Source organism: Macrobrachium nipponense, chromosome 12 (genome assembly GCF_015104395.2).
Source record: "Macrobrachium nipponense isolate FS-2020 chromosome 12, ASM1510439v2, whole genome shotgun sequence".
NCBI classification, from domain to species: domain Eukaryota; kingdom Metazoa; phylum Arthropoda; class Malacostraca; order Decapoda; family Palaemonidae; genus Macrobrachium; species Macrobrachium nipponense.
In genome coordinates, this window is record NC_087205.1 from 91242099 (window position 1) to 91257098 (window position 15000).

Below are 15000 nucleotides of genomic sequence, written 5' to 3' on the forward strand. Positions count from 1 at the left end.
GGTATCTATTTCCTTGATGCTCTTACCATACAGCTTGATGTCGTCAATGAACATCAGATGGTTGATTCTGTTGCCTCTTTTCTTGAGTTGATACCCAGCATCCATCTTCTGCAGTATTTTTGTCAAGGGAATCATGGCTACTACGAAGAGTAGTGGGGACAGTGAGTCGCCCTGGAAGATCCCTCTCCTGATATTAACCTCTGCTAGTCTTATTCCAGAGCTTATTATTATTATTATTATTATTATTATTATTATTATTATTATTATTATTATTATTATTATTATTATTATTCAGAAGATGGAGAACCCTAATCATATGGAACAAGCCAACCAAACAGTTGCCGCTGACTTGAAATTCAAACTCACAAAGGCTATGGTACTATACTCGTTTTTTTTTTCCATCTGTCCACCCGCCTGTGGTGTTTTGCGTATTGTAACAATGCGTCCAGGGCTTTAGATAGCTACATTCAACAATAATAATAATATCCTATTTCGAATATTAACGGTGTAATTCGCGTACAGTAAATTATTAAAACACTTTTCAGTTGCAAATGTACACGCAGATATCCTTTCATTTACCTAAAACTTACACATGGCGTAACTATCCAAAGACCGGGACGCAGTGCTACCATACGCAAACACCACAGGCGGTGGACAGATGGAAAAAAAAAAACAGAGTATAGGAGGTGAGAGAAAGTCAAGGGAAATGCAGAAAAAAAAGAGAGATCTCACTCGTTGAAATAAAAAACTAATCAACAAATTCATAAAGAGCTAAAAACGTATTCAAATGCAACGAGAATAGCATTCGGTAGAATTTCGGACAGAGCTGCGATAGACTCACTTTCACCGTCATTGTCAAGTGTTTGGTCGCATTTTATTGCTTTTCGGGCTGAAATATAATATATTTCGAATCCACTTACCTAAGGCAATAGGACCTACAGACGACTGAACAAATATAACACATTTTAATTACTATAAACTGTAACATCTTGAAAAAAAACGATACATGTTTGTTAGGCCTATTCAAGTTATAGTGGATAATCTCACCTATTCATTAATTCAAGTGTTTTCCATCTACCTAATATTTTAATGTCTCAAAAAAAGTTATATTAGTGTTAATCCAGGAAAGTTTGTAACTTATTTTGTTTTATTTTTTAAAATAAATATCTCCGCTTGATACCATTCACTTTCAAAGGAATAATTGTATTAATGCATAGAACAATTATGTAAGTGATAAAGTTTACATATATATATGCATGTGTATATATATATATTATATATATATGCATGGGTATATATATATATATATATATATATATATATATATATATGTGTGTGTGTGTGTGTGTGTGTGTATGTATATACATATATATATACATAGAGAATATATATTGTATCTAGTTCAACTTGATCAAAATTACTTAGTCAAAATTGTCTCTAACCCACCTCTGAATCTGATGGTCCTCAAGCCATTCCTGACAGCAAAGGCATCATTAATATCTTTAAATCCTTCTTAAAAAACAAAAAAATGTTGTAGCAATGAGAAGACACAATACTCATTAGTCCCGCACAAGCAAGTTTTCCCCTCAATTATAACCACCCCTTCAATTAGAACCTTTCTCTGTCATTACCTGGTTGGCACTGAAGTGTAGTGCCATGATGGTTGCTGGAGCTGCTGTGGTGTCGTTGCCAGCTGCATGACGACGACGCAGCTACGACGAGACGCCGGTGGAGTCACTCAAGTGGCGACCCTTTGCAACGGCGCTTCAGAGGTAGCGGTTTCCATAGGGAGGACTGGAGGAGGAGGAGGAGGAGGAGGAGGAGCAGAAGAAGAAGTAGGCGGAGGACTGCTACGTCCCCCTATAGGCTTATCGTCTGAATGGTTGGCGATGATTCAATCCTAAGAAAAAAAAATTATTAAAGTTCGTTGAGATCTGATCAGATTCTATGATTTAACTTGCTTATTTTTATTCACCAGAAAGGCAGAATGTGCCTAAGTCCAGACATTTATTATTATTATTATTATTATTATTATTATTATTATTATTATTATTATTATTAGTAGTAGTAGTAGTATAGTAGTAGTAGTAGTAGTAGTAGTAGTAGTAGTATAGTAGTAGTAGTGTTTTGTCTGTAGCAGGTAAAAGTAGTACTACTGATTTGAAATTAAAACCATTTCCTCATTATTTTTTCGATGTTCGCTCTAGAGAGTAGTCAAATCCAGCAAGAAATGAATATCCTTTATTTTTATTTTTATTTTTTGTCCTATCATAGGAAGCAAGAGCCCGTGCTAAAAAAAAAACAAAAAAACTAACATAATACGACAGCAAAATCATGCATCTAGGAAATCAGTAAGGCAGAGAACCATATATGTGTGCATTCGTGCTTGCTTTTGTGTGTGTGTGCGCGCGCGCGCAAATAAAAATCGTTTAGCTGAAGCTAATTCTGCCTTTAATTGGTTGAAAAAAAAAATATCTAGAGTTTTTTCAGCCATAAAATGGTTTGTGTCTGCGCTCATATATTGAAAATTTGTAGCACTCTGGACGACAACACTGAAATAACAGACCAAAATAATCCTCATCTTATTATGTCCGGTAACAGCAACACCAGGATTCCCAAAGGGCGTTCCTTAAAATCTTGTTAATAACTGCAAAATATTTCATACAATTATTATTATAGATATCAGCGTAAATTATGCAAAGCATCAATTAGCAACACGAACAGCTGACGTCATACCGATCAATATCTAACGAACTGTCAACTCACCGAGGCAGGTACGTTCAATAATCACAGAAATAAGTATAAACTCCTTTCATGGAAAAAAATGAAAAACAATCCTCGATGCAATAAATTTCACAGTTTCTATGATATCGATTTTCGCCTACTGTTGGATCCCCTGCACTGTAGAACGGTCACTTCAATTATTATAAATCAGAGGAAATTTTTGATTGTTGTAAAAACAAAATCGATTGTTTATTGTCATGGCGTTTGGTATCCGGTTGGTTAGTTTTCAAACGTCTTAAAAACATTACAGTAGGTTTAGTGAAGCATATCGCTCCATAAGTAATGTTAACAAATATCAAAGAATAGACACCGGTTCGCGTAAAGCTAACAAAAGAACGGTAAACACTACAGGACGGATTAAGGAAACGAAGATCATAAACCAAACGAACCATTGATCACGCAATACCAATCCTTAAACGTAGGACTAGGACTAGTACCATTTGAGGAAGCGGAGCTAATATCTTTACATCTGCCTCGTCAGTTAACTTTCACATAGAAGACCAGTTGTGTTACAGTCTAAGAATAGTAACAATTTAACAAAAAATATATAGTAATGATAATATTACTTCTGGGATGAAAAATAAAACCCAATTTTGATTCGTAAGTTGCGCTCATTAAATTGTCCATGCTTTACCGTAGGATTTGACCCCGTATAGGTGGCACTTTCGATCGCCCCGTCTGACTAAACAAGAGACTGGATCCGCAAACACAATAAACGGCGCATAAAACTGTTTGCACAAAGAGGAAACAGAAATAACGGTAAAGGAAATTAAATGTACTCAATAACATAGGATAGCAACATCTCCCAGACCCGTCGACCTTCGTGCTCTCTCGTCCGACCACGCACCGAGTCGGCGAAGGTAGTAACATCTTTCACTTATCGATTTCTTACTTTTTATATATAATTTCCTACTTTTCTCTTATCCATTCCCTCGATCTCCAATCTCAATTCACGAAAAGATCATGGATCGGCCTATTATAGCTTCGTGATGGACGACAGGCTAATTCTATTAACGGATATTTTGAACTAGAACGCTATATGCTAAGATAAGATCTAACTCGTTTCATGAACCATAATTCTTTTCCTCACAGCGTTTAAAAAAATTCTTAAATATTCATAATATGCTTATGATTTGCAAATGATCTTTACAGTTTGAAGACTGTTCCTGTTTTCCTGTCTTCTTTTTCCAACAGTTAAAAAAAAATATCATAATGGCAACGTTTTACCTCGAGCATTTGAGTCGACCAGGAAATGAAGAGGCAAAAATAGTACCGCACATGAGAAACAATACTCTTAAAGGCAGCAAGGAAGACGCTATAAGTCTGCCAAATATCCAAAAAACATGAGTCTGCCTTGATCTTCATTAGGCAATCCGCTATTTTGTATTCCAGGCTTATATTATTGAAAGCAGGTAGCTAGAAAATCATCACAGTTTTGTTTAAATTAAGATACTTTTTGGAGCTCAAAGTTAGTCGTAGACTATAACGTTTAGCCTTCCTTTTCTACCTTTCCTTGATTTCGTCATGTCCACCTGCCCGATAGGAAGGTTAATAAACAAAAGATATAAGGATTAAGACAATAATAAATAAATGAATAATGCAAAATTTTCAACCCTTGGCCATCTCAATTAATATGTGGAGTTATCGGGAAGTATGCGCGCGCGTGTGTGTGTGATAACCTCTGAAACCACAATTCTTCATTCTCTTTCGCTTTGTTCACGTGCGTGTGTGTGCGTGTGCGTGTGTGTGTGTACGTGTGCGTGTATGTTGAAAGACAATTACGTATAGATATCGTACAGTTAATTTTGAAAAAGATTAAAATAGACATAATTAAAAACACGCCAAAACAAAACCAAAAAATGAACAGAAAATACGAAGGGCATAACTTGATGACATGAAAAGAAGATTAAAAATGGCTGCCATTTCCTTTACCTACAAAATTTACAGCCTCGTAACATGCACACACACACATGATCGCCCACATACATACACACAAACACACACAATCGTTCGTCAGGCTACTTTACAAGATTATTTGGGGGAGCTTTTGGGAGCTTTAGCCGCTTAAATCTTGTGGAATGGGAGTTATAGGTCTAGGTGTTGCATGATGACAAACCGCTCCAAAATACTCATCATTCTTTCTTCTTGGTTATCCCTTCTTCTTACGATTGTTTTTATCGGTATCCATTTTGTATCCTTGCATTTGTTTTTGTCGTTGCTATTAGTTTTATTATTCTTTATACCAATATGTGCATATGTAACCTCGTGCTCATATCATATAGGCCTATGTGTAAGGTAGCATCGACGTAGATAGGTGTACACCCCCTCACCCTTACCCATATATATATATATATATATATATATATATATATATATATATATATATATGTGTGTGTGTGTGTGTGTGTGTGTGTGTGTGTGTGTGGGTGTGTGTGTGTGCGTGTGTGTATAATAAAAACCAGTAAATGCACATTAAATCTCTGGAAATAGAGAAATGGAATTAAATCAGTGAAAAAATATAGGTCTAAGTTACAAGGAAAAGATTTAGTATTATTATTATTATTATTATTATTATTATTATTATTATTATTATTATTATTATTATTATTATTATTATCTTACACAACAAACCAAACGTAAGCATATCGAAGTTAGCAAACTGGTGAGCGTCAATCAGTCTATGAAAAGAAATAGGCTGATGTCTATTTATATCTCAGTCTGGACACCGTTCCTTAGGGGAGCCACAACAATATCTTGAGCAACGTCCCCAGAGGTCATTCGGAGATCTTTGGAGCGGACAGCCAATAAGCGTAATTACCAAAGGTCAGGTCGTGACCTTCTTCCTGTGGTATTATACAGGGCGGTAAATCGCCTGCAATTATTCGTAATCCCTTTCCAAGATAGACCGATGTTGGTTTATGGCGACCTGTCATGATATATATATAGTATATATATATATATATATATATATATATATATATTATATAGAGAAGAGAGAGAGAGAGAGAGAGAGAGAGAGAGAGACGAAGAGAACAGATCGAGAGAGAGAGAGAGAGTTGTAAAGCTGTAGCTAGTACTGGTTCAACATTAAGCTCTCATTCTCGTCTTACTCAGTGCAATTTACGACGGAACACAATTTTAAAGCACTCCTCTCTCTCTCTCTCTCTCTCTCTCTCCTTTCGACCGCCCAACGGTGCGTGGAAGTAAACACGAGGTGCCCGTGATGCAACGATTAATCAAGTAGTCGGATGGCCCAACAGCAGCAAGGCAGTTAGTTCCCTAATGTTTTGGCTCGGCCAAGCGATTCCCTACTATTTCCTGCTGATTCCCTACTATTTGGATTTTACTCGGTCTCTGGGAAGAAGTTGATGTTCTTTGCATGCCGATGAAAACCGCTTTAAACATGTTGGGTCTATTCACGCTAGGCTTAGGAGGTACGTATAGTAGTCTGAAAGACTTAATTCTCGGGCGTCGACGTCCAAGGTACAAGAAACGCCGGTGAACGCAGCGTTCAAGTCGTGAAATAAATAATATAGAACGCGGGAATTAGAGCATTCGATACGTGGATTAAATTGAATATCACGCATTCCGTTCCTAATAAATAAACAATGAATATATATTAGACCTATCAGCTTTCACACTGAATATAGAGCAGAATATAGACTATTAGGCCAAAGGCCTAAGCGCTCGGATCTATGAGGTCACCTGGTTTAAATTGAATAATACGTATTCCGTCCCAAATAAATGAATAATTTTAATCGTAAATGTAAACAGAGAATAGACAATGAATATATATATTAGACCTATCAGCTTTCACATTGAATGTATAGAACCGAATTATAGCCTTTTAGGCCAAAGGCCCAAGCGCTGGGATCTTATGAGGTAATTCAGCGCACAAATTGAAATTGACAGTAAGTTGGAAGAAACGGAGGCATAGTAAAAGGAATGAAAGGGGGTTGCAGCTAAGTTCCGACAGGACGCTGCAAAGAACCTTAAGTAATGCCTAAAGTGCACCGCACGAGGTCCACTGACGCGATAGTGAATAGACAATAATATATTCGAGTAACAAAAACACTTAGAATGTTTTGTGTGAGAAAAAAAACACAAAATGTAGAAACAATACTTTTTTTTTTATTTCAAGTGATGGTGTTTTCAACCCTGTAGTCTTCTTATCTCGGCTCGGCCACTGGCTCTAAGCTATCCCGTCGGGGCACGCAAGCACCAAGCTCTGGTCTTGCTCTTTCATTAGCGCTCTCACGAACATCGACAAACTACAGTCCTGAGAGAGAGAGAGAGAGAGAGAGAGAGAGAGAGAGAGAGAGAGCTTTTTTCTCTTGCTGTCAAAAAGACGAATTATTAAGCCGATATTCTTGAGCCAAAGGTATATTGAGAATTATTATTATTATTATTATTATTATTATTATTATTATTATTATTATTATTATTATTTCATTGTAATAATAATAATAATAATAATAATAATAATAATAATAGGGCAACTTGCCGTATTATTATTATTATTATTATTATTATTATTATTATTATTATTATTATTATTGATGTTATTGTTGTTGTTCTAATTATTACTATTATCATTATTATTATTATTATCGCATCCAGCAACCAAACTTCTCGACAACATTGCTTTTGAATTGGTTTAAAAATGGCTTGAGCTACTTCAACCAATCAGCTCCGGTGGCTCTTAGGCCTCTTGGTAGCCCATAACCTGATTGCACCAGACCCTTTCACGCTCATCTGCTAATCGTTGCGTCTCCTCTCCAGTTACTATCAGAATTCTCCTCCATTCTCAGTTCTCTTAGAGCTCTGGACACATTGACGATCTTTCCTTCTCTTCCTCTGTATCCTACCGGTCTCTTCTGCCGTCTAAAGATCCTTCCATAACCACATACGAGATATGCGACACATGGAATAAACTGCCACCAGGAAGTTGTAATCAGCAACGGTGTGGAAGAGTTTAAAAGAAATCTAGACGAAATCATTAGGAAGACACTGTGAATGCACAGTAAAACCTGCTCCAAGAGATAAGTAAGCACACGATGTCTCCTCGGGTGGGCTAATAAGTTTTTGAGACAGCCTAATCCTTGTAACTCCTTGTAAGATGTACAGAGTCCTAGCCTCCGGGATCAGAAAGCACAGAAACAGTATGAAGGACAACCGAGGTTGGAAACGCTTTCGTGCAGTCCAGAAGGATATTGGCAATTATATTCAAATAGCCTCAACACCGCCAAAAAAAGTATATAATTACCTTAGAAAGACAAGAATTCATATTATTAACTTCACGGCTCAAAACAAACCTGAAGAATTTGCTAGTTTCGAAAAATGGAGAACTTTTTTTTTTCTTTTACAGAATGAATTTAATCTTTGCTGATGTTATTATAATTATTATTATTATATCAATTAATTCCTTATTATTATTACTATTATTATTAATTTTACCATTGTTATTATTATCATTTCATCCGCTGCTGTTTTGACAGCCTATTCCTAGAATAATCATTGCGTATTAATCTGGAATCCTGGGAACCAACAACTTTTCCATTGACTGAAAGAATAACAATGACAATCACGTCCACAATAAATAAAAGTTTAAACAACATAGGATAATACCAAGAAGTTATTCGAGGATAAACCTTGAGGAACACAACGCACAACCTTGAGTCAGGGACGAACATCTGTCCCTTAGGAACCCCGTGACGTCACACACCCACGCCATTAGGTTCGTACATGCATCCGTAAAGAACGAAACTTCCATTTTTCTCTTATCTCTTATTTAAACTTCTATGCTTTACTTATATCTTATTTCAAGTTCCAGCAATGTTTCTTTTGGTGCTTTTCATTCGCATTTGTTTGATCTTGAGCTCTGCCTAATCTGTAAGTCCGCTACACGCTCGCTCTCTCTCTCTCTCTCTCTCTCTCTCTCTCTCTCTCTCTGTGCCAAAATATTGCAGGATTAACTTCACTCTCCAAACATTTCGTGGTAACATTTCACATATCACAGACGTTTTAAAAAAAAAATATCGTAACTTTTTGTTTTTCTTTATTTCTGCGTGAAAGCTCAGAGGAGATTAGGGAAAACATAATCTTAAAATAGATACAAGCAAGGAATATAATTTAACGGATTCCAATGATGTATAGATTTGCAAACTAGGCGTGAAAACGTTGTTCAGTGGCGCGAATGAATATAAATGAAATATTATTTCCCCCCAGCCCTGTGATCGATAGTATTATTTTAATTATCGGTCCATTTGTGAACGTTTTAATAAATTCTCTCTCTCTCTCTCTCTCTCTCTCTCTCTCTCTCTCTCTCTCTCTCTCTCTCTCCGTCGGACCATTGACTATAAGTCGTTATTTTGCGGCCGTCTTCTAATCACGTAGGTCGAAATTAATTCAAGTAAAAAACATTCCGCGAAATAAATAGATAAAAAAGCAATTAAACATAACTAGGCTTATACTCCTTATTTCCAAACTATTCCAAGAAGTTTGTAGATAAATCCAAACCAGGATAAAAGTAATGAAATCCAGGAAAAATAAATAGAAAAACAAACATTCCCAAACGTACTACCATCACGCTATATACGACACAGCTCCGCTGACCACCACCTGATTACTTATCTGCTCTCGAGCGCGCGAAAGCGTTTGCGTGCGTGCGTGCGCTCCGTTTGCGTGCAAGGCGCCGACTGATGACAAAAACGCCTTACTACTGACGGAATTAATAATAATGTGGCGCGGTCCTGGTGGGGTAGAGCCATAAAGTGTGTCTATGCGGATGAATCACAACTGGTTAAGCTGACATTATATCGTCCTCCTAGGAGTCCTCCCTCTCTGCCGACTACTATGGCTGAAGCGTTGATCGAGAAGGTAAGAATGTTGATTTATCGTTTTTATCGTACTGCATCGGCGCGTGGAACTGCTCCACTGCAATTCCCTGCGTCATTATAGTATCTCTGCCTCTTAAGTACGGTCCTCAGATGCATTTGGTTGAAATCGACCGAACAGAATTAGTCTAAAGTTTTAGGTTAATCTGAGAATTTTATTTCTGTTGATAGAAATTCATTTCTCGATATAGAGTGGTTCGGATCCCACAATAAGCTGTAGGTCCCGTTGCTAGTGACCAATTGGTTCCTAGCCACGTAAAAATATCTAATCCTTCGGGCCAGCCCTAGGAGAGCTGTTAATCAGCTCAGTGGTCTGGTAAAACTAAGATATACTTTTTTTTGGATTCCTGGTTGATCATTAAGGAGGTACGTATTGCGTTCTAAAATGGCATAACTTGAATCAGGTACACTTCAGCGTCATGTCAAAGGAAAACATCACGTTTTACTTACGAAGAAAACAACCACTCGAGCGTATACAGACGATTACCGAAACATCAGCCTAGTTACGTCGGCGACGAGAAGCAATAATATAAGACTGGACGAACATTTCATTACCGCCAATTCTATTGTGTCGTTTAATTGCCGTCACGACAGGTAGCCCACAATAGAACGCACCCTCTCTCTCTCTCTCTCTCTCTCTCTCTCTCTCTCTCTCTCTCGTAAACATAGACCAGCGTCTTCAGCATTTTATAGAAGCACAAACGTCATTAGTCTATTAAGGAGGAGACAACTGTTATGTCATGTTATAATGTCATGCCATGCGTTCATGACATGACGCTGGTAATGAGTTCGGGATATGAGACTTAATGAATTGGAATGATATATATTCTGTGCACTCGCCTATTCTCGTCAACGCATGACAAGGCTTACTAATTATGCGTTACGTCAGCTGACGTAAAGCTTGCTATTAGTTAATGCCGGCTTGAACAAACGATATATTTGAATATGAATGTACGTATGTATACATACATGCGCGCTCACACACACGTATATATATATATATATATATATATATATATATATATATATATATATATATATATATATATATATAGTATGATAATGAGACTATAAAAAAATTTAGCCTAAGACACCAGCGTAGTGTCATATACCCAAGTAAACAGAAGGAAATGCCACAATCATATTCATTTGTCGAGTAAAATAAATATCTTTTGACTTAGTTTTTTTGCTTGTTTGACAAAACTGGCAGTGATTGGCGAAAGCATACCGTCTGAATGTGTGTATTTTACTAAATAATTTATTCTATTATCTATTCTGTTATTTATTCTGTACTTTAAAAGGAAGAGAGAGAGAGAGACTTAAATGTCTTTTTTTCAGCGAAATTACACTTTTAATTACAAACAAACAAACAAAAAATCTGCAAAGGCAAAGCAGGCGAAGAAAAAAAATCAACAAAATGTCAAAATAAAAGTTGATACGAAGCAAACACCCTGACATTTCAATTCGAGAACGAAATATTTATAATTCATTTCTTTCTTCTTCTTCTTCTTCTTCTTCTTCTCTTTTAGCAGATGGCTGATAGAGTCCCTCGGAGCCTCTAATTAAAAGTGTTTCATTAATCGTAAATATCTTGAGCTTTTTGGCTCTGAAACCGTTGAGGATTTAACATCTGTAATTAAAGTTTTCTTGGGCCATTTTCGTAGAAAAATGTTTCCATTACTTGATTACTTTCTCTCTCTCTCTCTCTCTCTCTCTCTCTCTCTCTCTCTCTCTCTCTCTCTCTCTCTTATCGCTCGTCTCTCTCTCGTCCTCTCTGCTCTCTCTCTCTCATTAATAAATTCGCGGTCTGTCCAATAGGGAAATCTCTGACGGAATTTGTAGCTATTAGTCAAAGTACATCCGTTTAAACTCAGTTGGGCTTCTTGTTCCATATGAATAGGGTTCATCTTTCTTCTGAATAATAATAATAATAATAATAATAATAATAATAATAATAATAATAATAATAATAATAATAATAATAATAATAATAATAATAATAAGAATAAGTAATTTCCTATCCGCAGAGCTTTGATGAAGGTCAGATCTGTTTGCTGATGAATTTTGTTTACATTTAATTGTTTACGCCACGATCCATATCGGATATTTGTCGAGAAGTTTTGAAATTACAAAATTTAAGACCCTTGAACTATTTCTTGGGTAATTTCGTCCTCAGAAATACCTTATGGAATGAGTTCAATAAACGTATTTAATATTGTAGTTAAAATGCATTTCTAGGTTATGGTATTCAGCTAAAATATATGGAATAGTTTGACGTTTGCAGCTACAAAGAACAAAGAGACGTTTTTCATTGTTTCTTTTATGCATAGCGTCTTGTAATTTGCAGGTGGCGTGTTCAGAGGGATTTGTAGACCGAATAAAAGAAAATAAAAATAAAAAGTAAAAAATGCACCGAATTTCTAGCAAGTTTTCTGAACAGCACATATTGCTGTATGAAGCCCAGCCACGAAACTCTCAGCCGCCGACCATTTAACTCTCAGCCATGGCCCGGTGGTGGCCTGTGTTGTTGACGCCTATAGCGGTGCCAGACGCACGCGCATGCCTAACTTTAATCTTAAATAAGATCAAAACTACTGAGGCTAGACGGCTGCAATTTGGTATGTTTGATGATTGGAGGATGGATGACCAACATACCAATTTGCAGCCCTCTAGCCTCAGTAGTTTTTACGATCTGAGGGCGGACAGAATGAAGTGCGGACGGACAGACAAAGCCGGAGCGATAGTTTGCTTTTACAAAAAAAAAAAAAAAAAAAAAAAAAACTGTAAAGCAGTATAAATAATTAAGAGCAACATAAATCAATACTTTATTATGGGTTCAATGATTACATTCTGATGACATATCAATAATTCTCATGGTCATTATACCCTACGATGAAAACAGCTGATTATTGTATTCACTTTTTAACCCTTCGTGCTAACCGGAATCATTTAAGCAAAAAAAGGCAAGTCGTATAAAGTACAGTATTATGATTACCATCTTTTATACTACCTCAGCTATTGTGTGGATAGTGCCTTTTATTCATTTTTGTTTTGTTGTATCATGTTGTCTCATGTAGCTATATTGTGTATGTTACTGTCTGTATTTTATATATTCCATGTATATGGCCCTGAGCTGAAATAAAGGATATTATTATTATTATTATTATTATTATTATTATTATTATTATTATTATTATTATTATTATTATTGAAAAAGAAACCCACAAAATCACTGTGTAACTTGTTTACTTCTAAGTATTTACATTTAATTTTACTTAGAAGTAAACAAGTTACACGGTGATTTTGTGGTTTTTCTTTTTCAATCTTCATAAGAAAACTGAAAGAAGTTTTTGTTTGGTTTATTATTATTATTATTATTATTATTAATTATTTTATTATTATTATTATTCTTATTATTATTATTATTATTATATTGATTATTATTATAAACCAGCTACTATGAATATCGAACACCAAAGCTTCCCTGCTCATGCAATGACAAAAAAAAAAAAAAGTTCACACGTCAGCTAATCAAATATTTTTTCAGCGTACTGTTGTGACCTGCGGCCGCGTTCATCTAACCCTTAATGACAGGTCGCAAAACTGCTTGGCTTGTTTACCTGGGTGAGTTTCGTATGAGGTAGTGACGGACCGTGTTTTTCATGTCGTTCGATTTTACGTTAGCGAGTGAGGTCGTCTTGTCAACACAGCGACATTTTCTCAAGTGAAATTCTTCTGTTTAATTTTCAAACAAGAAAACTATTGTTACCGGCTTTGTCTGTCCGTCCGAACTTTCTTGTATATCCCCACTATCTTCCTTCCGTCCTCAGAACTTAAAAACTACTGAGGCTAGAGGGCTGCAAATTAGGCACGTTGATTATCCACCCTCCGATCATCAAATATACGAAATTGCAGCCCTCTAGCCTCAGTAGTTTTTGTTTTTTTACTTACGGTTAAAAGTTAGCCATGTTCGTGCATCTGGGCAACAATAGAAGCCAGGCCACCACTGGGCCGTGGTTGAAATTTAATGGGCCGCGGGTCATACAGCATTATACCGAGACCGCCGAAAGATAGATCTATTTTATTTATTGATTTTTTTTTTTTTTTTTTTTTTTTGCTTGTTTACAAAGTGGTCTACCGGAGTCTCACCACCAAAAATAAATAAATAATTTAGAAAATCTCCTAAACCTTCATTCTCAAGAGATCACCAAAAATAAATAAACAAATAAATAAATAATGAAAAAATCTCTCCTAAACCTTCATTCTCAAGAGCTATTAAGCGAATCATCACACTCCTAATTAGCGAAATGTTAATAACAGAGCTCTCTTCTTCTTCTTCTTCTTCTTCTTCTTCTTCTTGTCCTCTCGTCTTTGCACACACAAAGCTGGTGGTGTGAACGGGGAGGGAAGAGGTCTTTTTTTTCCAGTAAGTCATCCCCCTCACCCTCACCCTACGTCCCTCTCTCTCTCTCTCTCTCTCTCTCTCTCTTCCTTTGTTTTCCCATGACAACGCACCATTAACCTCTCTGGGCTCCCTGTGCCAAATATCACGTGTGTCTGCGTAACACAAAGGAGAGGCACTTAGTACTTGCTCCCCCTCGTACGTAAGAAAGAATTGATAGAACTTTTAGTATGCTGGGTTTGGGTATAAACGTGTATCATCGTGTATGCTGTGTTTGGGTGTACAAGTAGACACATACACGTACACACACAACACAAACGCAAACGTGTATCTTCGTGCATGAGTGCGAACTTTGTATGCTGTTTTTGGGCGAACAAGTAGACATACACACAAACACACAGACGTGTATCTTTGTGTATGTACGTACTTTGTATACTATGCTTGGGTGTAAACATATACGCAATACAAACGCACAGACGTGTATCCTAGTGTATACGTGCGTGTTTGTGTGTATTCATGTACGTGTTCTTTTTTACTGTCAGTGAAAATTCAAGGTTTTATCTGTTTATTTTTTTCTAAATATTCTTAATTAATTAATTAATTAATTAATTAATAATAATAATAATAATAATAATAATAATAATAATAATAATAATAATAATATAATAATAATAATAATAAGTTAAAACTGTCCTGTCAATAACTATAAGAGTGGCAAAAGATGACGCATTGCGATGTTCTTAAAATATATCCACGTACACTGTAGAATGCCCAAACTCGGGTTATAAGTGTCGACTTACCCTATACCTGTTGGAAATAAAATCTCGTCACACTTCCATCTATTTATTAACCTATTTATTTCATTTTTAATAAGTGGGATCTCTTATGTACTTCTTCCTATTCTCCTTATTAATGAAT

The 15000-nt window shown here is 36.1% G+C and overlaps 1 protein-coding gene across 1 annotated transcript in view; it reads right to left on the bottom strand.

Moving 5' to 3' along the window:
• Positions 1 to 15000, bottom strand: part of LOC135224873 (uncharacterized protein DDB_G0284459-like) — a 37458-nt gene that overhangs the window by 18201 nt on the left and 4257 nt on the right. The window contains 1 exon segment of the mRNA XM_064264196.1: positions 1632 to 1900. Within this exon segment, the coding sequence (XP_064120266.1) occupies positions 1632 to 1658 (27 nt within the window). The 5' untranslated portion in view covers positions 1659 to 1900.